Source organism: Mustelus asterias, chromosome 1 (assembly GCF_964213995.1).
Source record: "Mustelus asterias chromosome 1, sMusAst1.hap1.1, whole genome shotgun sequence".
In the NCBI taxonomy this organism is placed as follows: domain Eukaryota; kingdom Metazoa; phylum Chordata; class Chondrichthyes; order Carcharhiniformes; family Triakidae; genus Mustelus; species Mustelus asterias.
This window is the reverse complement of record NC_135801.1, coordinates 83,983,939-84,011,611: the sequence shown is the minus strand read 5'-3', so window position 1 is coordinate 84,011,611 and position 27,673 is coordinate 83,983,939. Positions and strand designations below refer to the sequence as shown.

Here is a 27,673-nt window from a genome sequence, read left to right as displayed (position 1 = left end):
AATCACATAAATCACTCTGTGCTGTACGTCTTCTTTTCCATCAAATATTCATTTTGTTTTCAAACAATACTCTATACATAATACCAAACAAATACGTTCTATTCATTGGTGTGACTGCAGTATCTTGTGCTCAGCTCTGCTTACACAGATCTGAAATGTTGGACTCGTTAGAAAATCAGTGAAAATAAAGTCTGACGAAAATCTCTTTATTCACAAATGAAGACTATTTTTAAGCAAAATCATAAAAATTATAATTTCTTTTTTTTTTAAAGAAACCAGTTGGAAATTCTTAATTCTACGTCTTTCTCAATCCTGTCCTTGGTACCTTTCCCCATCCTCACAGCAAGACATGCAAGAAAATGGCACGATAGAAGGGTTTAAAGTGTTGTCCAACTGATCCCTAAAGACACAGACACCACAAAGCTATTTAGGAAATAAAATTGACATTTAAGAGGTAAGGTTGGTCAGAGAAGACAACATTTACCCATCCATATGCATTAAGTGTGTATAACTCAAGAGTCTGCCATTTTAAATAGTTAGGCAAAGAATGTAAATGACATATGGGGACGAAGGTAACAATTAGACATTTGTACATGTTCCACAACCATTGAAGTTAAAACATTTGGGACAGAGGTTCTGTTGCATCTATGCTGTTAGAACTGTTCTTATAAGGATCTTAATGCTTCTTAAGAAGAGCTTATGCTGCAATATTCACCCCAGTTAAACTGTTGTGGTTTCAGGCCATGACAGAAAATTCCAAATGTGTGAACTCCACTATTGCTGTCAAGACAGGATTGCTATTTTTAAATTTGTGGTTTTTTGTAAAGGCAATAAAAAGTCAGAAAATGCCTGGTTTGCAGAGAACATCTATTAATACCACGCCTATTTGTGTAGGTTTTCTGCAGTATTTATTAGGATAGATCTTATCATGGGTCTCTTGAAACATTGGTGCCATTTCTTTACACTGACAGAGTGTTTCTCTATTAAAAATAATATTTTGCCCTCCCTCAGTACGATCTCCTCCCCCCCAACACCACCTCCTCCTCCCCTGAGAGCAGTTCCTTGTTTAGTCCAATTCCACTTGCAGGCAAAGCATCAATACTAAGCTATGCCATCATGGGAGCATCAAAGCTAAACCTAATCCTGCTCATATATAAACCTTCATACACATGCATTTCCAACAGGGATTCAATGGATAATGGTAAGAAGCCCTGCCAATTTCGATCTCGCTAAACTAGGAATGGCAAGTCCATCAGAAACATTCCTTCCGGCAGCTTGGCTGAAACAGGCTAATGGAAATTTAATAAGAGGAATACAGGTCCCGATGGTGAAACCGTTTAAACATACAACTCATATGTGGTCTGACCAGCATTGCATTGCTCTAGCCATTTGATTTGATTATGGGCTCCATACAGTAGCAGTTGGGCGAGAGGAAGGAACAAGACACCTGGACTGTACTCCAGGCACCCCTTCCTCAGGCAGAAAGAGAGGTACCACAGAGAAGGAGAAAGAATGTGCGCCTGTCACCCCTGGGGCTCCCTCTCAGGGCTCTCCTCATCCCCTCTGCCAATGACTCCACTGCCTCCAGTAGGTGAGGTCCAGGAGGATGTCCCTGCGCTAATGCACGAGAACCGGCAATAGTCAAGACTTGGCAAGGCCTCGGACCTCCAGAGGAGGCAACAGTCACTCTCGAGTATTCCACCATCACCCTTGACCCCACAACAGTGACAGTGGGCATGCCATCTCTCCCGCTTGACCCTATCCCATCATCCTTAAATCCGCGACCTTCTCCCTACCGTCCTTGACCAGTCCTTAAAATCCCTTAACTCACTCTGAGACCTTCCATTATCCTTACTTCTAACTGGCCTCCCCTTGAACCACATCGACCACCCCCAATGACAAGACAGCTTCTCCACTTTCACACCCGGGACATTATCGAGTCCACCCTTTATAGGCCCCTTACCTTTCATCTCCTGACTGCTCTCCACCATCACATCCCTGCCAAAAAACACCCAAGATGCCAGGCCCCTCCTGTTGTGCACATCCATCCATCCCCTACCCACAACAAAAACAGAAAATGTTGGAAAACTCAGCGTACCTATTTATTTCCCTTCACCTTTCACCTCAAGACTGTCTATACTACACCTTATGGGCCACATGCAGCAAGTGGGCTTTCCAGGACTTGCAGATACTGAGGAGCATTGTCAGAAGCTACAGAAGGATATAGATAGGCTGGAAATTTGGGCAAAGAAATGGCAGATGGAGTTCAATCCTGATAAATGCGAAGTGATGCATTTTGGTAGAAATAATGTAGGGAGGAGCTATACGATAAATGGCAGAACCATAAAGAGTGTAGATACGCAGAGGGACCTGGGTGTGCAAGTCCACAGATCCTTGAAGGTGACGTCACAGGTGGAGAAGGTGGTGAAGAAGGCATATGGCATGCTTGCCTTTATAGGACGGGGCATAGAGTATAAAAGTTGGGGTCCGATGTTGCAGATGTACAGAACGTTGGTTCGGCCGCATTTGGAATACTGCATCCAGTTCTGGTCGCCACACTACCAGAAGGACGTGGAGGCTTTGGAGAGAGTACAGAGGAGGTTTACCAGGATGTTGCCTGGTATGGAGGGGCTTAGTTATGAGGAGAGATTGGGTAAACTGGGGTTGTTCTCCCTGGAAAGACGGAGGATGAGGGGAGACTTAATAGAGGTGTATAAAATTATGAAAGGCATAGATAGGGTGAACGGTGGGAAGCTTTTCCCCAGGTCAGTGGTGACGTTCACGAGGGGTCATAGGTTCAAGGTGAAGGGGGGGAGGTTTAACACAGATATCAGAAGGACATATTTTACACAGAGGGTGGTGGGGGCCTGGAATGCGCTGCCGGGCAAGGTGGTGGAGGCGGACACACTGGAAACGTTTAAGACTTATCTAGACAGCCATATGAACGGAGTGGGAATGGAGGGATACAAAAGAATGGTCTAGTTTGGACCAGGGAGCGGCGCGGGCTTGGAGGGCCGAAGGGCCTGTTCCTGTGCTGTATTGTTCTTTGTTCTTTGTTCAATCCGGCCTAAGAACACAAGCAACTCAAGTTTTTACTTCTGTTTGTGCGACTTACTCACTGATTTGTCTCAGTTGACTATCACATGTCTGCAGCTTTTCCAAAAGGCTTGTTAGTGAATAGATCCAAAATCTACACACAGATCCATTAGAGGCAACAACAGCTTGAGCTAAATGCAAGTTCATGAGGACACGGATTTATACTTGGCCCTGAATTATTACAAGAATTGTTCCAATCTCCTACTGTCATTTCTATGGGAACTCTGAAAGCAAGTGTAAACAGCCCTTTTCAGCCACTTGCACTGTTTCTCAAGGGGGCGGCACGGTAGCACAGTGGTTAGCACTGCTGCTTCACAGCTCCAGGGACCTGGGTTCGATTCCCGGCTTGGGTCACTGTCTGTGTGGAGTTTGCACATTCTCCTCGTGTCTGCGTGGGTTTCCTCCGGGTGCTCCGGTTTCCTCCCACACTCCAAAGATGTGCGGGTTAGGTTGATTGGCCAGGTTAAAAATTGCCCCTTAGAGTCCTGAGATGCGTAGGTTAGAGGGATTAGCGGGTAAATATGTGGGGGTAGGGCCTGGGTGGGATTGTGGTCGGTGCAGACTCGATGGGCCGAGTGGCCTTCTTCTGCACTGTAGGGTTTCTATGATTTCTATGACTTTGCCAATCTCCCAACTGAGGTTCTGACAGACAATCGGGACAAGCTATGTGGAAATTCGGAATCCAGGACTTCCACAAGCCTCTACGGTGCCCAAAGACATGGTGGCCAACAACAACTTCTATTTAGATATGCTATACAAAAACAATTCTAACTCTGCATTTCAATCTTTATTATCCTTTTGTAAAAATGTCTCATGTCCTTCTGGATTTATTTTTAACCACTGATGGAAACATTTATGTGGACTGTCCAGATGCAGTGAACACTGGATTTTGCAGCTCCTTTTCATACAAAATATAATTAAAAAAACAAAAGGAACTAATTGTGTTGTCCTCAGAAATTGTTCAATTAAACTCATACTTTTGCTGGACAAATTGAATTAGACCAAAAGCAAAATGGAATTGCAAGCACAATTTTTGGGATGGTGGGTTGGAGAGTGGGTGGAAATCAGATGAACTTAAATGAATGCAACTGTTAGGTAATTTGGATTAATATTAATTAATTCAACTTTGAAAAAAAATTGGAAGAGAAACTGGATTAAAATAATGATGGACCTGATGAGTCGCTATAGAAACCACAACACAAAAATCATACAATCACTGAATCGCTAAGGTGTGTAACGAGACCATCCGGCCTATCAAGTCTGCACCGACTCACTGACAGAGCATCTTACCCAGGCCCTATCCCTGTAACCCCGTGTATTTACCCCACTAATTCCCCTAACTTATACATCTTTGCAACTGAAGAAAACCCATGCAGACACGGGGAGAACATGCAAACTCCACACAGACACAAGGCTGGAATTGAACAAGGGTCCTTGCACTGTGAGGCAGCAATGCTAACCACTGTGCCGACCCTTTCTAGCCTCGATTCTTCCCATTTCTGAAGGCAGTGTCCCACTGAGACGTAGCTCCACGGGTGTGAGTAACCTCCCAGCACTACCCACGTTTGACCCAGGAGCATGACCTTATCATCATCCAGACTATGTCATTTACAGCGGGACCAACAGTGAACCCCTAACTATTATTTTCCGAGCCGCCAGGAATTGAGGTCAATTGAGATGCCCTACCATCTCCCTGGTTAAAATCAGTTAACTTCGTCCAAAGCAATGATCAAGCTCATTACGTAGCTCACCTGTATTTCCAACTTTGCTTAAAATTAAACTCAAAATACTCCTGACATAAGAACAAAGATTTGAAAAACAGAACATTCTGACTGGGACGACCCGGGCGATGAAGTGAGCCTCATGACTAATCAGACTAATCCACATCTAGTACCTGTGCTGTAGCTACATGAAGTCACCAGTCAGCAAAATATTTTGAAATCCAATAAGAAACCCTAGCTGAATGAATGGGTGTGGATGTGGAGGGGACAAAGAAAGAGAGGAAATTGGAGCAGCAGTAGGCCATAGAACCATAGAAAATTACAGCTCAGAAACAGGCCTTTTGGCCCTTCTAGTCTGTGCCGAACCATTTTTTGCCTAGTCCCACTGACCTGCACCTGGACCATATCCCTCCACACCCCTCTCATCCATGAACCCGTCCAAGTTTTTCTTAAATGTTAAAAGCATTTACCTCTTTATCCGGCAGCTCATTCCACACTCCCACCACTCTCTGCGTGAAGAAGCCCCCCTAATATTCCCTTTAAACTTTTTCCTTTCACCCTTAACCCATGCCCTCTGGTTTTTTTCTCCCCTAGCCTCAGCGGAAAAAGCCTGCTTGCATTCACTCTATCTATACCCATCAAAATCCAGCTCCTTGAGCATGCTCCGCTATTCAATTAGATCATGGCTGATTGTCTATCTCAACGCCATTGTCCGGCACTATCCCCATATTGCATAATGTCTCCAATATCTAGAAATCTATCAATCTCTGTCTTGAACATGTTCAATGACTACGTCTCCGAAGCCATCTGCAGTAGAGAATTCCAAAAATTTACCACTCTCGAGTGAAGAAATTCCTGATCATCTCAGTACTAAATAGCCTATCCCTAATATTGAGACTATGGGTGCAATCTTACTGACCGGTCACGCCATGCTCCCGCTGCAGCGAGATCGGAGAATTTGGCACCCAGCCAAATCTTCATTCACTGCAGCAGGATGGGAAAATCTCATCGGGGTGAACAGTCCTTAACATTCCGGCCTAAGTTCCCTGGTTCTAGATCCCAACCAGGGAAATATCTTTCCTGCATCAACCTTATCGAGCCCTGAAAGAAGTTTGTATGTATCAATGAGATCACTTTTCATATTTCTAAACTCAAGAGAACATAGGCCCAGTCTTCTCAATATATGGACAGGATTCCCACAGGAACCCACCCGCCCAAACCCAGACACAACTTTGCACTTAGGCAGGCAGGAAACCCCAGCCCAGACATCTATTAAGGTCCTCAAATGGCCGCTCAAGGGCCTTATCCGACCCTGCCTCAATTTTTAGGCTGGTGGGAACGGATAGTGAGAGAAAGTGACAATTACACATTTTCCCACATTGTGCTCCATTTGCCAGATCTTTGCCCATTCACTTAGCCTATCCCTTTGTAGCTTCCTTATGTCCTCTTCACAACCAACTTTCTACCTATCTTTGCGTCATCAGCAAAGTTCACAACCATATCTTTGCCCTTTTCATCCAAGTCATTTTTGTAAATTGTAAAATGTTGAGACCTCAGCACTGATCCCTGTGGCACTCCATCGTTACATCTTGCCAACCAGAAAAAGACCCATTTATATCTACTGTTTACTGTTAGCGAACTGATCTTGTATCCATGCCAATATGTTACCATCGACACCATGAGCTTATATTTTGCACAGTAACTTTTGATGTGGCACCTTATCAAGCTTTCCTGAAATCCAAGTACAGTACATCCACTGGCTCTCTCTTATCCACAGGGCACGTTACTTCCTCAAGGAACTACAACAAAATGGTTAAACATAATCTCCCTTTCACAAAACCATGCCAACCGGGCCTCATTACCTTGCATTTATCCAAGTGTCCTGCTATAATGTCTTTAACAATAGCTTCTAACATTTTCCCAATGACAGATGTTAAACTAACAGGCCTGTAGTTTTATGCTTTCTGTCACCCTCCTTTTTCAATAATGGAGTTACACTGGCTACTTCCTCATCTACTGGGCCAATTGGTAAGGCTGCCCTTATGCTTAGGTTGCAGCATCAATCCGAGGGTGGTATGAAAGGTCAGGGCTGAAATAAAATTAACAAATGTACCTGGGGACTGGGGTCTGTGTATGATTGTGCTGCCTAGACACTGGTGGCACAGTTTTGCAATAGATATTTCTTTTGTAGGGGTTAGCAGCTCTCTGAGACAGCTCTGTGGCTCCCTCTGAGGGAGCACATTGGGAGCATCTGTCCTCTCGGCACCCGTCCTCCACCCACCTTCCATGAGAGTACTCGGTCTTCCACAGCATGGTTTTCACGCTGACTAGTTAATGAATAGAAATCGTGCTGCAGGGGTGACCACGGCCAGGAACATGTTTCATACCCACTCTGGGGCCCCAGGTACACATGCATGATGGACGGAAAACTCAGGCCTAGGAAATTTTGAAAAATGAACATCAATGACTATCTCACTAGCCACTTCTTCTAAGACCCTTGGATGAAGCCTATCAGCTGGAGACCTGTCAACCCGCATTTCCAACAATTTGCTGAGTATCACTTCTGTGGTGATTGTGGTTTTCTTGAACTTCTCCCTCCTAACCAATTGCTAACTTACAGCTATTTCTGGGATGTTATTGGGATTCTCTCTAGTAAAGACCAATGCAAAATACCTGTTCAGTTTATCTGCCACCACCTAAATTTCCATTATTCACTCCCCAGATGCATGAAGGCCAACGCTCGTTTTGTTAACTCTTTTCTTTATTAAAAGATCTATAGAAACTTTTACAATGTCTTTTTGTTTCTAGCTAGCTTTCTTTGGTACTCCAATTAAATTAAAATTTAAGTTTGAGGGTGAATTAATCAATTTCCAAGAGAAAACAGAATATTCCAAGGGTTACCTTTGATCAGTTGGTAGCACTTACAACCAAGCAAGAAGGGTCGTACCCCACTTTAGTTTGCAGAAGGCATTAAGTTAGGTAGCACAGTAGCTTGGGGGTTAGGGGCAGGTGACCAAAAGCTCAGTCAAAGGGGTAAGTTTTAAGAAGTGCCTTAAAGGAGGAAGAAGAGATGGCAGAGGGGTTTAGGGGGGGAATTCCAGAGCGTAGGGCATATGCAGCTGAAGGCATTGCCACCAACGGTGCAGCAATTCAAATTGGAGATGTTCACAAGGTTAGAATTGGAGAAACCCAAAAATCAGAGGTCAGGAAGATTACAGCATTAAAATAGGTGATGCCATGGGGGGATTTGAGAATGAATATTTTAAAATCAAGGCATTCAGGGGCCAGCATCCAATGAATCAAGCATATGATAGATGGATGTTTGGCACTTTGTGCAGGTTAGGATACAAGTAGCAGAGTTTTGGATGATCTTAAATTTATGAAGAATGAAAGATAGGAAGGCTGGCCAGGAGAACAAATAATAGACACAGATGATGATTGTTCAGCTGCTTAAGCTTGTTCAGTGAGATTACGGCTGATCTGTATCCCAACTTCTTTCAATTTCTTGGGCTCCTTGTACCTTAATACTCTTGGCTAGCAATAATCTATCAATTTCAGATTTTAAATTACTGAGCTAGAATCTGCTGATTTTTGTGAAGAAAGTTCCACATCTAACAACCTGTGAAGACATATTTTCCAACTTCCCTCCTTAAGGGCCTGGCTCTGATTTTAAGGTTATGCACCTTTGTCCTAGACTCCCCATCAATGGAAAATATTTTTATCTACCCTATCAATTCCTCTTAAAATCACCCCTTAACCTCCAACATCTAGGCAACACAAGCTTGGTTTAAGTACTCCACTCAATTTAACCATTGGATCCTTGGTAACATTCTGGAGAATTGCACTGCTCTCCTTTCGAAGCCAAAATAAACTTTATGCAGTCCAGTATCCAAAAGCACACAAAATACTCCAGATCTAACCAGGGCTTTGTAGAACAGTAGGAAAACTTCCAGCCTGTTATATTCTAGCCATGAAGGCTAACATTCCATTAGCCTATTATTTATTGTGCCTGACCACTATACTTCAGTGATCCGTGTACATGGACCCCCAAATTGTTTGGACCCCCACTGTTTCTAGCTTCTCACCATTGGTCCAAAGTAGCTGACCTCACACTTATCTGCGTCAAAATTAATCTGCCACAATTTTGCCCACTCACAATCTTATGCTCCCGTTTACATTACTTACTGCTCCACCAGTCTTTGTTTGCTTCACCAGTAAACTTAGATGTACGGCTTTTGTTTTATCTAAAGCCATTATTATAAATTAAGGAAATATTTGAGGTCACAGCACAGACCCTTTTGAGACATCACTAATCACTTCCTTCAACTTCAATGCATACACGTTACCCCCTACTCTGTCCTTAGCACCTAACCAATTCAATAATTTGCCTATAATTCCATCTGCTTTTAATTCAGCTAATGATTTATTCTGTGGAACTTTCCAGAAGTCTATACATCCTGCTTCCAGAGACAATCTCCAGTCTATTATTTCAAAAAAATCATTTATGTTCGTTTGATATGACCTAATCTTAAAAATCCATACTGGCTCTCTAATCTGCTCAAATTTCAAAGTCATCAGTTACATGTCCTTAGTTCAGATTCCAATAGCATCCCTACAACAGATGTTAGAAAACAGCTTTACAATTTTCTGTTTCTTTTTTATTTGTGATTTCCCAAAGTGAAAAAGGGACAATTTCTGAATTGAGAGCACTTTAAAAGGAGTGATTCAATAAGTCTGTAATTTCCTCGTTTCCACTTGCAGAAGTGGCCCAGAGGATGAAATGAGGGTACCATTTAAATGAAAATTATTTCTTTCTAACTCTTCTGAATGTGAAAAAATTGTGAAAGCATTTGCTAAAAGAAAAATTGTACTGTTAGTACAAAATGTACTTCTGTGTTCTGTCAGAAGAGAGAAGGCCACATATCAACATAGAACAAAAATAAAGAGGAGGCACAAAGAACCATTTAATTCCATGACTTGCCTACAGAGAATGCCTCAGCAAACTTATCCAATGAGCATCTGCACAAACAGACCAAGATTGACCTAGCTTCAACCGAGTCTGTATAGAGCTAGCCTAGAACTAGCCTCAACTGCACAGCCAACCAAACCTCCAGCACTAAAGAATGGGCAAATCAGCCAGGGCTCCTGTGCTGATTATTAATAGCTGCTTAGAGCAGATAGTTCTCCTGGGGCTCTGATCAACCCCAGTCCCTTCAACCATCATTAAAAAAAGGTCATAAGTTTCTTTGTTGTTTTAAGGTCTATTGAGTGAGGGACTGCACGGTGGCATAGTGGTTAACACTGCTGCCTCTCAGCGCCAGGGACCCAGGTTCAATTCCGGCCTCAGGTCACTATCTGTGTGAAGTTAGCATGTTCTCCCCGTGTCTGCGTGGGTTTCCTCCGGGTACTACAGTTTCCTCCTACAGTCGAAAGATGTGCGGGTTAGGCTGATTGACCATGCTAAATTGACCCTTAGTGTCCAGGAGATTGGCAGGTTTCAGGATGTGGGGTTTCAGGGATAGGGCCTGGGTGGAATTGTTTTGGTGCAGGCTCGATGGGCCAAATGGCTGCCTTCTGCTCTGTAGGGATTCTATGATTGCTGTGTTTCCCTACATTACATTTCAAAAATAGTCAATTGGCTGTGAAGCATATTGGGAAGAAAAGCGCCTGATAAGAAAAGAGAATTAGGCAACTAAATCCAAGTAAATTTGATAAAATTGTTATTAATTTCCAATCATTCCATCTCTTTAATACCTAATTTCTCCTAAATGGGATTTTTAAGATGGAAAAGAATTGTGGTGGCGAGGAACTAAGCACTTTCTAACAGTTATGATTCCAACAAGCAGCCATGGGTTAAGCAAAAATGTTACTGACAGAATATTACGAAAGGCAGACCTACTATTCTCAGATTAGAACAGGCCTCCCTTGCATTTAAAAGGAAGGAAGGACAAATTGTCTGTAGCAGGGTTCTTTGCAGAAAATATAAGAAATGAACCAATGTTCATCCAGAAAAAGAGTCATAAATAACAGTGTACAGAGGGAGGGAATCAGATTTGTTTTATAATAAATGCAGACAGCAGCTACAAGACAGAATGCAAAGCAATGGTCCATGTGAACAAATGTGTACAATGTTCAGCTTGTGGTACTGCAATAATGAATAGAAAATGCCTTGGATAAATTCCCATATTTCAAAAAGTGGCAACAGTGTGAAATGTCATAAAGGGATACCAGGCGTTCAAACTGCAGCTTGAGATCAGAGAGATTTGCTGAAAATATCTTTGCAGGCATGTATCGCTTTATAGGAATGTTATCTTGTGTTTGGATTCAGGATTGAATGCATACAGAATCTGAAGTTAACCATTACTAAACATCAACTATCCATTGCAAGACTCTCCCTCCCCCCACTTCCCTCCGCTACCCAGCCAAAATGTTTTGCATCTGCAAAAAGCTTTAACTACCGGAGTTGGTCTTTTTCAACCACCTTCCGTTAGCAGGAGTTTAACCAACTCTTGCAAATTATGGAAGTCAAACTAGTATTAGTTGCAGCTGGCAGCAACCACAACTTTGATAGCAATGGAGTTTGATAAATTAACTGGCATGCTGCCTCCAGCATTGGAGATCTCCCTCAGGAAGTGCTTCTCCCCAAACCACCCGAGCGAATGCCAAAACGTTAATATCTGCAGCCAGGAGCAAAAAGTCCAGTGTCCACAATGGTCATTCAAGCCACTTCAATGCTACTCTCCAATACAAATCTTCCAACAAAGAGCAAGCACAAAAGCCAAAAGATGTGATAACCAATTTGTGCTCGGAATATCTTCAGATGGAAGTGATTCTGTGAAACAACTTTCCTTGCCAACGATTCAACAGGAAGGATCTGGTAACAGATAACTGCCTGAGCAAAATATGTGCATGTGCATTTACTCTGAAGTCACAGACATGACTTAAAAATTACTGCAGATGTGCAAGTATTACACTACTGTTAAACGGTCACACTTGTAACTTCAGGAAACTATGTCCAAAGTGCCAAATCAAGAGGAAGGTTTAAAGCACACAGATGGTGTTCACATACACTCTGAGACCTCAGCTCACCAACAAGAACAAAAATTGGAAGATGTGACCAAACTCTCATCAATGGCTGTTTGTATTTCCTGCTCTGGTATCAAACAGTGGGAGTTACCAAACTAATCCCTCACTCAAGGGAATTGTTTGTACCTCCAGTGGCATTTGTATCTTTTCCTTCATAGGGTCAACCACCCTCTTCCTGCCAAAGATAAACCTACAAAGTAAGTGAAAGTGCAACACAATCAAAAGTGATCTGCATTTATTGCTCTGCATTGTCATTGCAAGTCTGGATGTGGCAAAAGAATTTATAAGGATGCACAAGGAAGTAGGACCTCTACAATTTGAAGTTGTTTCGGTATAATATAAACTTGCTATGAAAGATACAAAGGTAAAAGTGACTCATAACAGCGGCTTTAAACTCAAGTGTCATGTTGGGCTGAGGGAGAAATATGTGGTACTTTGATATTTGGGTAGGAGCTGGATCTCATAGGTTGCAGGTCATGTCCAATGTTAAGCATGCAGCCAGGCTGAACCGAGGAGGACACTTCAGATCACAGCAACTCAGGAGAAGCAGAGCTATGGATTGGGAAAAATGGACACACTCACGGCCCTCAAGTTTCTTTCTTTTGTCTGTTCTTACTCCTTGGTCACTCTTGACCGTTCCGTTCTTTCTACATTTATTAGCATTGCACAATCTGTTGTTAACTCTCCCTTTGTGTCGTACTTCTTTCTTCCGACTTCTACTACGTTAGCCTCTACTCTTTGTTTCTCTTTAGGAACATAGGACTTAGGGACAGGAGTAGGCCATTCAGCCCTTCAAGCCCACTCCATCGGATCATGGCTGATCTGATTGTGGTCTCAACTCCACTTTCCTGTCTGTCTCCCATAATCCTCCACTCTCTTGTCTATCAAAAATCTATCTAACACAGCCTTGAATAAATTCAAAAACCCAGCTTTCAGGGGAAGGGAATTCCACAGACTAACAGCCCTAAAAAAATATTTCTCCTCATCTCCATCTTAAATGGGAGACCTCTTATTCTTAAAGTATGTCTCCTAGTTCTACCTTTCTCCCACAAAATAAATATTCTCCCAGTATCCACCCCATCAAGTCCCCTCAGGATCTTGTAGATAAGGTCACCTCTCATTCTTCTAATTGGTAAGGCCCAATCTGTTTAACCTTTCTTCATAAGATAAGACCGCAAAAACTACAAAGGGTCATGAACGAAGCCTAGTCCATCACTCAAACCAGCCTCCCATCCATTGACTCTGTCTACACTTCCTGCTACCTTGGAAAAGCAGCCAGTATAATTAAGGACCCCACGCACTCCGGGCATACTCTCTTCCACCTTCTTCCATCGGGGAAACGATACAAAAGTCTGAGGTCATGTCCCAACAGTTTCAAACTTTTGAATGAACCTACCTTGCACTAAGTTGATCTTTCTCCACACCCTAGCAATGACTGTAACACTACATTCTGCACTCTCTCCTTTCCTTCTCTATGAATGGTATGCTTTGTCTGCATAGTACGCAAGAAACAATACTTTTCACTGTATACTAAAACATGTGACAATAATAAATCAAATCAAATAATCCCTTCATCCCAGGAACGAGACAAGGGAACCTTCTCTGAACTGCTTCTAAAGCAATTATATTGCTTTAGGAGATCAAAACTGTACACAGTACTCAAGATACATTGTCCCCAAGACCCTGCACAGCTAAAGTATTCCCATTGAAATAAACACCAACATTCCATTGCGTTCCTAAACACTTGTTTTACCTGCATACTAACTTTATATTATTCATGCACCAGGATACCCAGATTCCTCTGTACCACCAGGTTCTGCAATCTCCCTCCATTTAAACAGTATGCTACTTTTCTGTTCCTCCTGCCAAAGTGGACAAGTTCACATTTTCCCACATAATATTCCATCTGCCAAACTTTTTGCCCACTGACTTAACCTAGGTCCCTTTGCAGACTATTAATCTACCCATGTCCTTCTGACACCAGAGCTACAGGCATGAAAGAGAAGGTAGCAAAGAACAATAAAAGTTTATTAGTCACAAGTAGGCTCACATTAACACTACAATGAAGTTACTGTGAAAATCCTCTAGTCGCCATACTCCGGTGCCTGTTCGGGTGCACTGAGGGAGAATTTAAATGGTCAATGTACTTCACCAGCACAATAACATGTTTTTTTTACATTGTCAAGACAAAACCATGAACAATGCCACAAAACTCCAGGCTAGGGTTAAGTGCGGTACTGCCTACATGTAATGTTACACTAATTCTGCAATTGTTTGAGATTTATATATATATTAGACACAGAACTATATCACTGCTACATAACACCATTCTATTTTGCAGTTAAAAGTAGTTTGCCAATCATGAAAATTATCAGAAATAACACTGGAAAGCTCCTCTGGAATCTAACTATCTCCTGATGACACATTCTTGATTTTAAGTGTTTGAATGTACATCGGTTTCTCGCAATTGACGGACTGAGTTTCCAGGATATGATGACATAAAGGTGTGTGCTTTGACTGGTTGAAAGGACTCCACAACAATGATATCATCGTAAAAATCTTGTGCCGATAAATCAACTACTTCCTCCTTACAGCATGTGAAAAGTCCTACCATCTGTGTACACTTCCTATCAACTTTTTGGGTCATTTCCCATGTTGACATTTATAATACTAAATGTCTTTGCCTATAATGCACTGTAATTACACCCCCCTACCAATAGAAGTGCTTCAATCCTTTCATTGGAAAGTGAATGTAATTACAGCAGGACAAATTTATATCGGCAGTTCCATAATAAATATCGAATTATAACGGAAAATGAAAATGAGTACAAAACACATGACTTTAAAATGAGTGAATTTCATATGTGCATCCTGATCCAATTATCCCCTTCTAAATTCTAAACCTTACTTCAAAATATTGCATTTGCTTTTGCAAAATTGGAATCTGAAGGGGATAAACTTCTCAACCAGTTGCTGCCATGAGGAACTGGATGATGCAAGTTGCACGGAGCTTTACGGCTCGAACTCGATCAGAACAGGGAAAAGGGTATTGGAAGTCTGACCTCCAGGCATTCGGCTGCAAATATCTAGAAGGGTTTGACCATAGAGGAAATGCTGGGACATTCAATATGTTCCGATGTAGTTGCAGCTTGAATCTCTTTCACTTTAACTCTGCTCAAAATCCTCTTCCTGCCTTGAGGCTTACTTGAACTCCACAAAGGTGTCTCAGACATACTCTCATGAAGCTAAGGCTCTGGGAATTTTCCCCCACACTTTTGCTGATGCAAAGCCAACTAGAGTTAAATTGGGCATGGCCAAGAAGTAAAACAGGTGCTGCAGCATTGGTTACCCTAACACACACACTATCCAACATCCAGTTCCCATCACTTAGATAGAACTAGCGATAATGCCTTTTGTGCGTCACATATGAATTCAAATTAATCCCAAAAAGTAACGAAGATCCAGCTGTCATGATGTGACATGTGCAATACTAATCTTTAATTTCATCTGATGGCCAAATATACATTGAACTGCTTTAAAAGCAATTTGAAAATAGCAGGCAAAGATGCTGACTTACGATGGCAACCACAGACCACTTGACATGTCTGATTTTCCAAGTTGGAAATTCTGGAAGTTTCCAATGTGGTTTACAATCAAGATGTGGAGATGCCGGCGTTGGACTGGGGTGAACACAGTAAGAAGTCTCACAACACCAGGTTAAAGTCCAACAGGTTTATTTGGTAGCAAATACCATAAGCTTTCGGAGCGCTGCTCCTTCGTCAGATGGAGTGGAAATGTGCTCTCAAACAGTGCACAGAGACACAGAAATCAAGTTACAGAATACTTATCAGAATGCGAATCCTTACAACCAGCCAGGTCTTAAAGGTACAGACAATGTGGGTGGAGGGAGCATTAAACACAGGTTAAAGAGATGTGTATTGTCTCCAGACAGAACAGCTAGTGAGATTCTGCAAGTCCAGGGGGCAAGCTGTGGGGGTTACTGATAATGTGACATAAATCCAACATCCCAATACACATCTCTTTAACCTGTGTTTAATGCTCCCTCCACCCACATTATCTGTACCTTTAAGACCTGGCTGGCTGTAGGGATTTGCATTCTAATTAGTATTCTGTAACTTGATTTCTGTGTCTCTGTGCACTGTTTGAGAGCACATTTCCACTCCATCTGACGAAGGAGCAGCGCTCCGAAAGCTTATGGTATTTGCTACCAAATAAACCTGTTGGACTTTAACCTGGTGTTGTGAGACTTCTTACTGTGTTTACAATCAAGACATGCCAAGGCAACCTCCTATGGAATTTCACATCTGTTGACGTAAAGATTTACTTCAAAGATGAACTAAAACAGTACTCAATATCCTACAATTTGCATTTCTATAGATACATCTTTCAGATACAGACAGAAAGTCTACCAAGTCAACGGCTGTATTGGTGTTCTTGCTAGCTTATCACAAGGAAGAATGGTCCATTCAGAAGTGAATGGCTGGGACATTAAACAAACCAATCAGCCAGGCCACAAAACAACAGCCAATGTCAGTCCAGACTTGAACTAACCAATTATCTTCTGGAGAATGATGTCCAAAGCTGTACAGGTTAGGTGGACTGACCATGCTAAATTGTCCCTTAGTGTTGCAAAATGTATACATTGTAGGATGAGAGAGGTAAACGTGCACGGTTAAGGGGATTGGCCTGGGGGTGGCCCCAGGCCAAGATGCTCGGTCAGAGAGTCAGTGCAGACTTGATGGGCCAAATAGCCTCCTTCTGCACTCTAAGGATTCTATTCTATGTGACTATCCAACTCATTGTAGGAAGAGGATTCAGGTGGCCAGAATAAATATTTTGAAATGTACGAAATGTATTTTATTACAACTCATGCAGCTAAAGAAGAGTCTACAGGAACTCTGCCAATGGAGCAGTAAGACCATCTCTTTCTCCCATTTTCAAATTTAGAGCTCTGTTACAGTTTGAATCCATCACAGAGATAGAGAATTTCAATCAAATGGAATCTCAGGTGCAATATCATCAACTTTTGGAAAAGACAGATTATGGTTTAAAAGAGCCCGTCTCCAGGAATTGCAGTTTACATTTGCCTCATCCACACTGGAATTTCAAGACAACTATGGACAAATCTGTCTCAGCACTGAACAACAGTGAAGGACTCAAACAGTTTACACTATTTTTTAGCCTTTTATCACCAAATCTTAAATCTAGCTAAAACATAATCTCCTACTGTATAACTTGTAATTTTGCATGCTCAAGAGTGTGTGTGTTGCAATGGTTGGGATGTATGTTTACCTTTTTAAATATCTTTACTTGGTTTTTTTTTAGCACAATAGAAATTGACCCCTTTATATTTAAACTCAAGAAAGACAACACAGTGGTTAGCACTGCTGCCTCACAACGCCAGGGACTCAGATTCAATTCTGGCCTTGAGTCACTGTTTGGGCGGAGTTTGCACATTCTCCCCATATCTGCATGGGTTTCCTCCGGGTACTCTGTTTCCTCCCACACTCCAAAGATGTGCGGGTTGGGTTGATTGGCCAGGCAAACTAAATTGCCCCTTAGTGTCAGGGAGATTAGCAGGATAAATATGTGGGGTTACAGGGATAGGCTGGGTTGTTGTCAGTGCAGGCTCGGTGGGCCAACTGGCCTCCTTCTGCGCTGTAGGGATTCTGTTATCCTATGGTTCTATGAAAGCCTGATGGACAGAGTTCTTTGCAACAAGCATAAATAATTAAGTGCAGACACTGAACTGATGCCTCCATCCTGGTAAATTACAACAAAAAGTTATGATCAATTGAAGAGTGAGAAGAAAGGCAAGTCCTGGCACGCGTCTTCAATAGTCGAATACAGGCAACAATTTGGCAATTGGAGTGACAATTAACAGTCAGGACCTTCAGTGCTCTGCAACAAAAGGAAGCCCAGTCACATGAGCACCGTGTGTTTCTAATTGTGCACAAATTCATTTATGAAATAGCTGCTCTTTGTGCAGTCCAACATTATTTCCACGCCAATTTATCCCAGTGTCACATTAACCATCCCCATGCTCCAATGTCCCGCTCACTTTAAGCCTTCAGGTTTGGTCATTTACTCAACTGTGCATGAACATGCTGCCTCCCCTCCCCTCCCCTCCATTATCACAAAGCTGTCTGGCAATTACTGTCTAGGCTCACCCAAAGCACAGTCTCTCAGATCTAAGGAACAAAGTCAGAGTCTTCAGGTGAGAAAATGAAATTACTCCATGTTTACTACAATACTGGCAGTAATTATAGTCAAATGAATAAGTTGCAAAATAATGTGTATTTAACTTGCAGTTTATACATTTCTGTGAATCACACATTAGGTGAAGTAATATATATTCAGGTTCTGATGTGAAGGTCCTCATATTTCTATTATCAGAGGTTAAAATATTTTACAACTCATGACCACAATGCGTGTTGTTTGACTAAGTACGAATAGAATTGTCATTTAGATTTATCTATTCTGCTCCACGGATGTTACAATCAGATATTATTAGAGGCTTCCTTTACTGTGACACTACTTCTGACAGGATAGTGTAAATGGCATATTGCAACGTTACTATAAGTAGTTAACATATAATCAAGTAACACCACAAACTCAACATTTAAATTGCTTTTTATGTGGGATCTTCACAAATTGACTATGGGTTTGCCTATATAATAAGTGACTACAATTCTAACTTATCCAAATGTTATGCAATGTGCTTTAGGAAGTCCTGAGAGCATGAAAAGTTGAAAGAATTTGGATTTCTCATCCAGTAAACGCAGAGTTAATGTACTACAGGGAAATATCCTACAATAGCCTTGTCCTAGAGCAGGTCTTCCTATAAATCTTTCTGCAAAATTTCTACCATATGTAATGGCTCTTCAAAGATAGAATTACTGTAAATATTAAAATAAAAATTTTTGAAAAAATTACAGATAAGTGTGATATCAGAACAAGTAGCCAGGGCCACGGACCACACAGTCTTACCTTGAAGTATTCCTTCTCACTTCCCTCAATTTCACCTACCACAATCTTCCCCGTCGCCCTTAAGCTCACCCTCTCATGACTTCTCATAAGTATGAAAAGTCAATCAACAAATCAGTCTCAAAAGTAGTCGCTCTCTTTAAAGCAAAACACCCGTTTCTTCATCTCGTCACCACCAGCTCAAGACCATCCAACATTCACTTCTTGGGCATATTTGACAGTCAACCAATCCCTATTCTCTGACACAGCCCTTTCAAAAGCTGCCATGTTCAAAAATCCTTATTTTCTTATTCTCTTCAAGTTAACCATTCTCTCCACCCTTAATGTTGACATCATCCTGCGAACATGCACAGATCTTTCCTATTTCGAGTTCCTCTACCTGGTTTCCAGTCCGCTGGCAGCAATGAAACTGGTCATGACAACCTTAACATCCTCTGCAACTACACTCATTATCCTTCTTCATTCACCTCAAATTCTATACCTCTTTTGCAGGATTAATCATTCAACTTTCTTCTATAGCACCACTCTCTCAAGGTTCTTCTGGTCATCTGTCCAATGCAGCCACTGCATGACCTCAAATAGTTCTTCCTAAATCAACTTTTATCACTTCTAGTAATCCTAGGGCTTCATCCTTACCTATGCCTCTCCATCACTCATTAATTCCATACACACACCTTTTATGCCATGAACATCATGGATTTAAGGACTATTGCCACAATTTTTGACCATCTGGCAAATATCTAATCTGGGATAAATCAAAACTTCCTTCACTGCAATTTTCAATGCCATCCTTTTGTGCTCCTGCCGGTACTGATGTATTGCTATCCCAAATCCTGTGACCCCTTTCACCCTAGTTAAATCCTAGCATTATATCCAACCGAGCTGAACACTTTACCTCACAATTGGACCATCACCATATCCTTCTATAACTGTTACTATTCTCTACTTGTTCTATAACATTCACTACTGCCATTAAAAAAACTCTAATCCGTGTACTCATCGTCTTGAGGATAGACTTTCCAAACAATATTTTTGCTTGCCTTCTTCCTTTACCTTCACAAACATCAACTAAAACAGCACAGTCTGTATCCTCTCTAGCACAAAGTCTCACAAGTGAATCAGCCCAGCTTTCCCAAAGTTCTGCTGCTCTGGCAAAGAAACTTCCAAGATTCTTTGACTTGTTTTCAAATCTCTCTGCAGCTACAGTTGGTTCCAGATTCACGATTTGCAACTCGACAATTCTGCCCACATCATCCATTTGCCCAAGTTCAGGGCATTCTCCATTCATTTCAGCAACTACATTGTATCGCCCCCACCCATCATTTCCTCCTTTCCCCTGCTGGGGATTTCTGTTTTTTTAAAACTGCCATACTGTACACTGTATAAATACAAGCTGTTGTTGAGAATGCATTTCAAGGCTGTAATTCAATCAAGATTTCCTGGACACTGAATTTGTATTCTTACTGATGCCAGGCTCCGAGGCTCTGGCTCCAATTAATAATAACATTGCATATTATCTAACGTTTAACGGGATCTCATACAAGCCCCACCCCCTTGGCCTACCTCAACTCAGCCAAACTAAAGATGCTGTCATCTGCCACATGGCAAACGGGAAGAAAATTTAAAGAGTTCAAGGCAAGATGCGAAGACCCCTCTCCACTTACACCCGGAGATATGAAAAATCTATCTTGGAGTGGGTCGGTTGGCAAAAATTATAGAGTGATATTTTGGCATTTAGAGCCAGCTCTTGGTCCGAATTACTAATCCTCCTGTCCATAATGCAAATTGCATTTACGAAAATTGAAAAATAGAGGGGAAAATATCGTGGTTCAGTTGATGAGTCAGTGCAGGAGCACAGGCCCTGCTTTGCCACAGCTTCCTCTGTCTGTGGGGAAGCTCATTCAGCGCTGAGCTGACTGCTGGCAGCGGGAGAGAGGGAGGGAGAGGTCCCATCCCATCCGCTCCAGCAGCAACCTCTGGGAAAGGCAAACTCCACTCCCCCTCCGGGCTCTCCCACCGTTCAAACAACCCAACATTAAAATAATCCAACATTAAGAGCGACGCCATTAACACTTGTTAACGGAAAAGGTATGGACTGGTGAACACATCTTTAATTAACCTCGCCTGCCTATTTAGCAATAAATGGAAATGCACAACTGAAATGCTTCAGATGTAATTTCCCCACTGAAACAACTGGTTGAACTGCCGCTTCCTTTTCTCAACCCCCCTCCCCTCTCGCTGTTAAGTTAACCCCTTCCAACAGGCAACTGTGCAGTTTAGCGGTTCATTGACAGAAAAGGGAACAGTCCAATCGCACCCCCACAGCCTCTACATCCACACACAGAGACGTTACATGAAAGAATGGGCACTCACCGGCTTCCTTCCGACTAGAGCAGTCATCCTGAGTTGCTGTAGCTGGGCGGGGGGCTGTGTGTAGCTGGTGCTCTGCTAAGCTCCTTACCCTAAGCCTCTCCACTGGCTTCAATATGGCATCCTGCACACACAGACAGGCTCCTCACTCACTCACTCACTCTCACACACACACAGGCAGAGCCCGCAGGGGTGCCGCGCAATCCTCAATCCTGAACTGAAACATTGTATCCGCCCCGTGCAACAATGTATCCAAGATCAACAATTTCACTCTTTATGATGTAACAAATCCCACCGAGTGCGGACGCCTGAAATACGTGGGAACCTGCTAACATAACATTAAAAGAATGTACTCCCCCTCTCGATTACACTGACTTACTGTGGTCCGGGAGAGGAGGAGATAAACAAGATACTTTATATGTCTTTCCTGGAAGTTTGTTGTTAAGTGGATGTTTCTCATGCGTGTTCCTTTCAGATTAACCAAAACGTTTTAAGCAGTAGAACATTTCCCACATTCGTGCTATTTAGATTCCATATTTGGAAATTTACATTTTTGATTTGCAATAATGACGAGTGTGTGCGTTAATGTAACACGACCGTAATGTGTCCAGGCAACGCGTGTCATTATTTTAGCACATCCTATTGGGTAACAGCAAAGCCAAGTCGAACTGAAAATGCCAGAAATGCACACTGAAAACATTCAACTGGTGTCAGATAAATTAGTGTTTCAGGTGTAAACACTACATAGATACAACGTAAGATACAACCTCGGAAAATATGCATGCTGGAGTCTTATGTTTCAGTGAATGTATGCATTAAACTGACTGCAGCAATCAAGCAGGTCCCCATTTGCAGTTACCTGCCTTTACCATATCTGTCTATCCGTTACTCGAAACGACTGGCAGACATCGCAAGATTTTTGGTTGTATTGTCGGCCAGGCGAATCAAACTTTAAGGGCAATGACCTACAATTTTTATCCAAATAGACCACTCGCGTTAATGATGCCATCCTCATGGGCATGTGGAGCGAGCGTGTGTTTTAGTTTGTTAAGTGTTGGGCTGATGATTTATCACTCCACTGATGTAGTTAAAGCAGTCATGACAACAGTTGGTCTCAGAATATGGAACTTAAATGTTTCAATGTAAACACTGCCATAAATTATCTTGCTCATAAATGAACTATGGCAGGAGTTTGTGCTGTGAAGAAATGTTTGTAAATAGTTGATCAATGAATAAAGTTCAAATTTGAAAGAAAAAGTCCTGGATTAGAAAAGGATTGCCACTCTGTACTGCTCTGTAAATCTTCTGCTGGATGTGCATCTGACAGTCAAGTGAGAATATGACCAGGCTTAGATGTGATGCCCCCTGCTGTCAAATATCAAAAGGGAAAGTCATAAAAGGATGGAAGGCAAGAGAAATTAAAGGACAAAGGATGATGGTACAAGGCAAAGAGGAATGGTGATGGATCAAGTCAAAGGAAATCAAAAATTGGTCTGAGCAGGTGAAAATGGCAACAGCAGAATCATTACCAGCAGCTGCTGTCAAGAGAGCAGTGGTTATGATCTGGATTTTTTGAACTTTGAATTTGTTGAGTCTGGAAGGCTGTAAAGTTCCTAATTAAAAGATGAAGGTACTGTTCCTTGACCTTTCACTGAGCTTCATTATAACAACAGTGGAGGCCAAGGACAGAGAGATCAGAGTGGTCGTAGGGCAGATAGTTAAAACGACAGGCAATCAAAAACTTACAATTGCCCTTGTGGACTTGAGAGAGGTGTTCTGCAAAGCGGTCACTCAAACTGCATTTGGTCTCCCCAGTGTAGAGGAGACCGCATCATATACCAAGTATACAGCACGCTAGATTGAAAGAAATTCAAGTAAATCATTACTTCACTTAGAGTAGCATTTGGGGCTCTAGATGGTAAATTTGATTTGATTTATTATTGTCACATGTATTAACATATAGTGAAAAGTATTGTTTCTCGCTTGCTATACAGACAAGGTATACTGTTCATAGAGAAGGGAACAAGAGAATGCAGAATGTAGTGTTACAGTCATAGCTAGGGTATAGAGAAAGACCAACTTAATGCAAGGTAAGTCCATTCAAAAGTCTGACAGCAGCAGGGAAGAATCTGTTCTTGAGTAGGTTGGCACGTGACCTCAGACTTTTGTATCTTTTTCCCGATGGAAGAAGTTGGAAAAGAGAATGACCGGGGTGCGTGGTGTCCTTAATTATGCTGGCTGCTTTACTGAGGGAGTGGGAAGTGTAGTCAGAGTCAATGGATGGGAGGCTGGTTTGCCCGATGGATTGGGCTACATTCACGACCTTTTGTAGTTCTTTGTGGTCTTGGGCAGAGCAGGAGCCATACCAAGCTGTGATACAACCAGAAACAATGCTTTCTATGGTGCATCTGTAAAAGTCGTAGCTGACGTGCCAAATTTCCTTAGTCTTCTGGTGGGTTTTCTTAACTATAATGTCAGCATAGGAGAACCACGACAGGTTGTTGATGATCTGGACACCTAAAAACTTGAAACTCTTGACACTTTCTACTTTGTCCCATTGATGTAGACAGGGGCATGTTCTCCTTTACGCTTCCTGAAGTCGATGACAATCTCCTTCATTTTGTTGACATTGAGGGAGAGATTATTGTTGCCACACCAGTTCACCAGATTCTCTATCTCATTCCTGTACTCTGTCTCATCATTGTTTGAGATCTGACCCACTACGGTGGTGTCGTCAGCAAACCTGAAAATCGAATTGGAGGGGAATTTGGCCACACAATCACAGGTGTATAAGGAGTATAGTAAGGGGTTGAGAACACAGCCTTGTGAGAGATTGGGGAAACTGGGGTTGTTCTCCTTGGAAAGACGGAGGATGAGGGGAGACTTAATAGAGGTGTATAAAATTATGAAAGGCATAGATAGGGTGAACGGTGGGAAGCTTTTCCCCGGGTCGGTGGTGACGTTCACGAGGGGTCATAGGTTCAAGGTGAAGGGGGGGAGGTTTAACACAGATATCAGAAGGACATATTTCACACAGAGGGTCGTGGGGGCCTGGAATGTGTTGCCGGGCAAGGTGGTGGAGGCGGACACACTGGGAACGTTTAAGACTTATCTAGACAGCTATATGAACGGAGTGGGAATGGAGGGATACAAAAGAGTGGTCTAGTTTGGACCAGGGAGCGGCGCGGGCTAATTGTTCCTTGTTTCTCGTGGAAGTGGAAATGACTAGGGTTGGGAAGCATTTTCCGATCAGGGCCATTGTGATCTCCTGGACTCGTTTCGATCGCCTCAGGGGGTCGGAGAGGAATTTCCCAGATTTTTTTTTCCCCATATTGGCCCTGGGGTTTTTCACTCTGGGTTTTCGCCTCTCCCTGGAGATCACATGGTCTGGAATGGGGGGGTGGGGGTGAGTTAATAGGTTGTAATGAACAAAGCATCGTAGCTGTGGGGGACAGCTCGGTGGATAGGATATTGGTATGTAGCTGGGCTGGAAAATTGGGCAGGGATCCTGGATTCAGGATTCAATCCTGGACCGGGGAGCGGCGCGGGCTTGGAGGGCCGAAGGGCCTGTTCCTGTGCTGTATTGTTCTTTGTTCTTTGTTCTTGTGGGGCACCGGTGTTGAGGATGATCGTGGAGGAGGTGTTGTTGCCTATCCTTACTGTGGTCTGTGAGTTAGGAAGTTCAGGATCCAGTCAGAGGGAGGTGCCAAGGCCCAGGCCACGGAGTTTGGAAATGAGTTTCGTGGGAATAATGGTGTTGAAGGCTGAGCTGTAGTCAATAAATAGGAGTCTGACATAGGTGTCCTTGTTATCCAGGTGTTCCAGGATTGAGTGCAGGGCCAGGGAAATGGCGTCTGCTGTGGACCTGTTGTGGCGGTAGGCAAACTGTAGTGGATCCAGGTAGTCCGAGAGACTGGAATTGATTTGTGCCATGACTAACCTTTCGAAGCACTTCATAATGATGGATGTCAGAGCCACCGGCCGATAATCATTAAGGCACGCTGCTTGGTTTTTCTTAGGTACCGGGATAATGGTGTCTTCTTGAAGCAGATAGGGACCTCAGATTGTTGTAAAGAGAGGTTGAAGATGTCTGCGAATACTCCAGCCAGCTGATCTGCGCAGGATCTGAGTGCACGTCCGGGTACCCCATCTGGGCCAGTCACTTTCCGTGGGTTGACCTTCGAGAAAGCTGCTCTGACATCTGCAATGGTGACCCCAGATACAGGTTCATCCAGGGTTCCAGGGTGGAGGGCATTCTCTCACTGACCTCTTGCTCAAAACAGGCATAGAGTGCATTGAGCTCACCAGGGAGGTGAGTTGGAGCCAGCGATTTTACATGTCTTCATCTTGTAGCCTGTTATATCTTGCAGACTTTGCCATAGTTGGTGGGGGTCGGTGTGGCTAGCCTGGGACTCTAGCTTGGTCAGGAGATAATTGGGCCAATGTTACGTCTCCTGAACATTCACATGAAGGTGCCATGTGGAGGGTATAGAATATTGGGCGTAATTGAGGAGTGTATTAGGGTATCATGGAGGGAACTGTCCCTTCAGAATGCTGAAAGGAGAAGGAAAGGTGTATTTAGTGATAGCAGTAATTCTGAGGCTTAATTTTGTATGGCCTGGTCAAAACGTTCATGACTTTACTCTTGATATCAATGACACACAACAACGTGGGATACGGTTTGACTAACTGTGAAACATCTTTCTTAAATCTCTAAGCAATAGTACACTCACAATGACACTGGTTGCTTAGGAATCCCATGAGTTAAAGTTTGTCTCAGGTGGTCAGTCCTTCAACAGATCTCCCCACTGACCAGGCCATTCTACCAAATGCAGTAATAATGTCTTTGAGAGCTGTTTCCTTATACACCTTCCTCACCCTGGCAGTTGCATACAAGGCAAAACCTTAAATTGACCATCCAATTGGATTATTATCCCCATGTGTGGCTGCATCAAGCTGTGTGTAGATCCTCAGTTTGCAAACACCAAGTGTCACTCTGTACTAAGGTTCTATCTGTCCCAGGTGTTGCAGAGGATAAGTCCTGTCAAGCTGCCGCCGATGCTCCGAGTAGCTAGACCGTGCTGTATCATCTGTCTATCGTGGAAAAATTTATGAAGAGAAACATCTTTGATGACGGGTCCCTCAGGCAGTGGTGTGCATGTAACATCCTGAAGGCTCTATGGGAAAAGGAGATGGTGGATCAAGGTCATTTGGCAGAATGCTTCATCACCAAACAAACTTGAAGACCTAGCTTGGCTGGTGGTGAGGAAGGCTCTCCCATCAGATCTTTCCTACATGCCAGGAGCATGTTGCCCTTGAGGTGACTGTGGTGGGGAAGGTCACCATTGTCCACCTCCTTGTGGAATGTGCCTATACAAAAAAAGTGTGGAGAGAGATGGGATGATTTTTGTCAAGGTTCACCCTCAGCAGCTCCGTGATGCAGGAATTTGTGCTCTACAGGGTGTTCCCAGGGATGCACTCTGAGATGAACATCAGCTATTGCTGGAGGATCATCAACTCAGTGGAAGATGCTCCTTGGTCTGCCTGAAACTTGTTGGGCTCCAGTAAAAGGAAATGTCCCTGACCAAGTGCTGCAGACTGGCACATTCCAATGCCCAAGACTACCTGCTGAGGGACACACTAAAGCTTGGGACAGCTGCCACCGAGGTGCAATGGAGGAAGGTCGCTGTCTGAGATCTTTCAGCCACAGTGCACCGAGAGGAGGGGAACTGCATGGAACCCCTTCGGGCTGCATGGCTCACATTGAATGTATACAGTAAATATTACATGTATCACAATTGCATTGAAACATCTCAGAGTGCAACTTGATCTAGATAGACAACTTAAATACCTTTGCACCGTTTATAATGACCATATTGAAATGGCTGTATGTTTCTTTGACTGTATTGAAGAATCTCAGAGTGCAACATGATGTATGTAGAACCTGAATACTATTGCATTTTATGTGATGGCAATTTTGAAATGTTCTTTCAGATTTTTTTTGCAAAAATATGCTTTATTCATGTAAAATCTGAAAGACACATTACAAAACATCTCCAAGTATAACAGTAAAGTATGATGAAATTTACATTTTCTCCAGAGGTGCTTCAGTTCAATAATAACATTACATATATTTCAATATTTTCATTATAGAGAGAAAAGTTATTTACAAACTACATACTTAGGTCATGTTGCACTCTGCGGTACTTCAATAAAGTTACACATAGTTGGAATTAAACACATGGTCTGAGGGGTTTTACCCGGTTACTAGCCCCTCGGTCTACGTTGGTTGAAAGTCCTCACACAGTGCCCTTCCCCCATTACACCTTGGTGATTTACAAGTAAAATATATTTTTTGCAAAAAAAAATCCCCAACCTGGCCATCCAGGACC

General features: G+C 42.7%; 1 protein-coding gene across 6 annotated transcripts in view; it reads right to left on the bottom strand.

Moving 5' to 3' along the window:
• LOC144494864 (septin-11) overlaps positions 1-21,747 on the bottom strand; it is a 91,362-nt gene extending 69,615 nt beyond the window's left edge. For 3 of the 6 annotated variants that reach the window (XM_078214363.1, XM_078214355.1, XM_078214345.1), the window contains exon 1: positions 21,661-21,747. In XM_078214363.1, coding sequence (XP_078070489.1) covers positions 21,661-21,741 — 81 coding nt within the window. In that variant the 5' untranslated portion in view covers positions 21,742-21,747. Of the gene's footprint in view, positions 1-21,284; positions 21,633-21,660 lie in introns of those variants that run through there. The other 3 variants (XM_078214390.1, XM_078214382.1, XM_078214372.1) reach the window with 1 other exon arrangement.
• Positions 21,748-27,673: the final 5,926 nt, after the last annotated feature.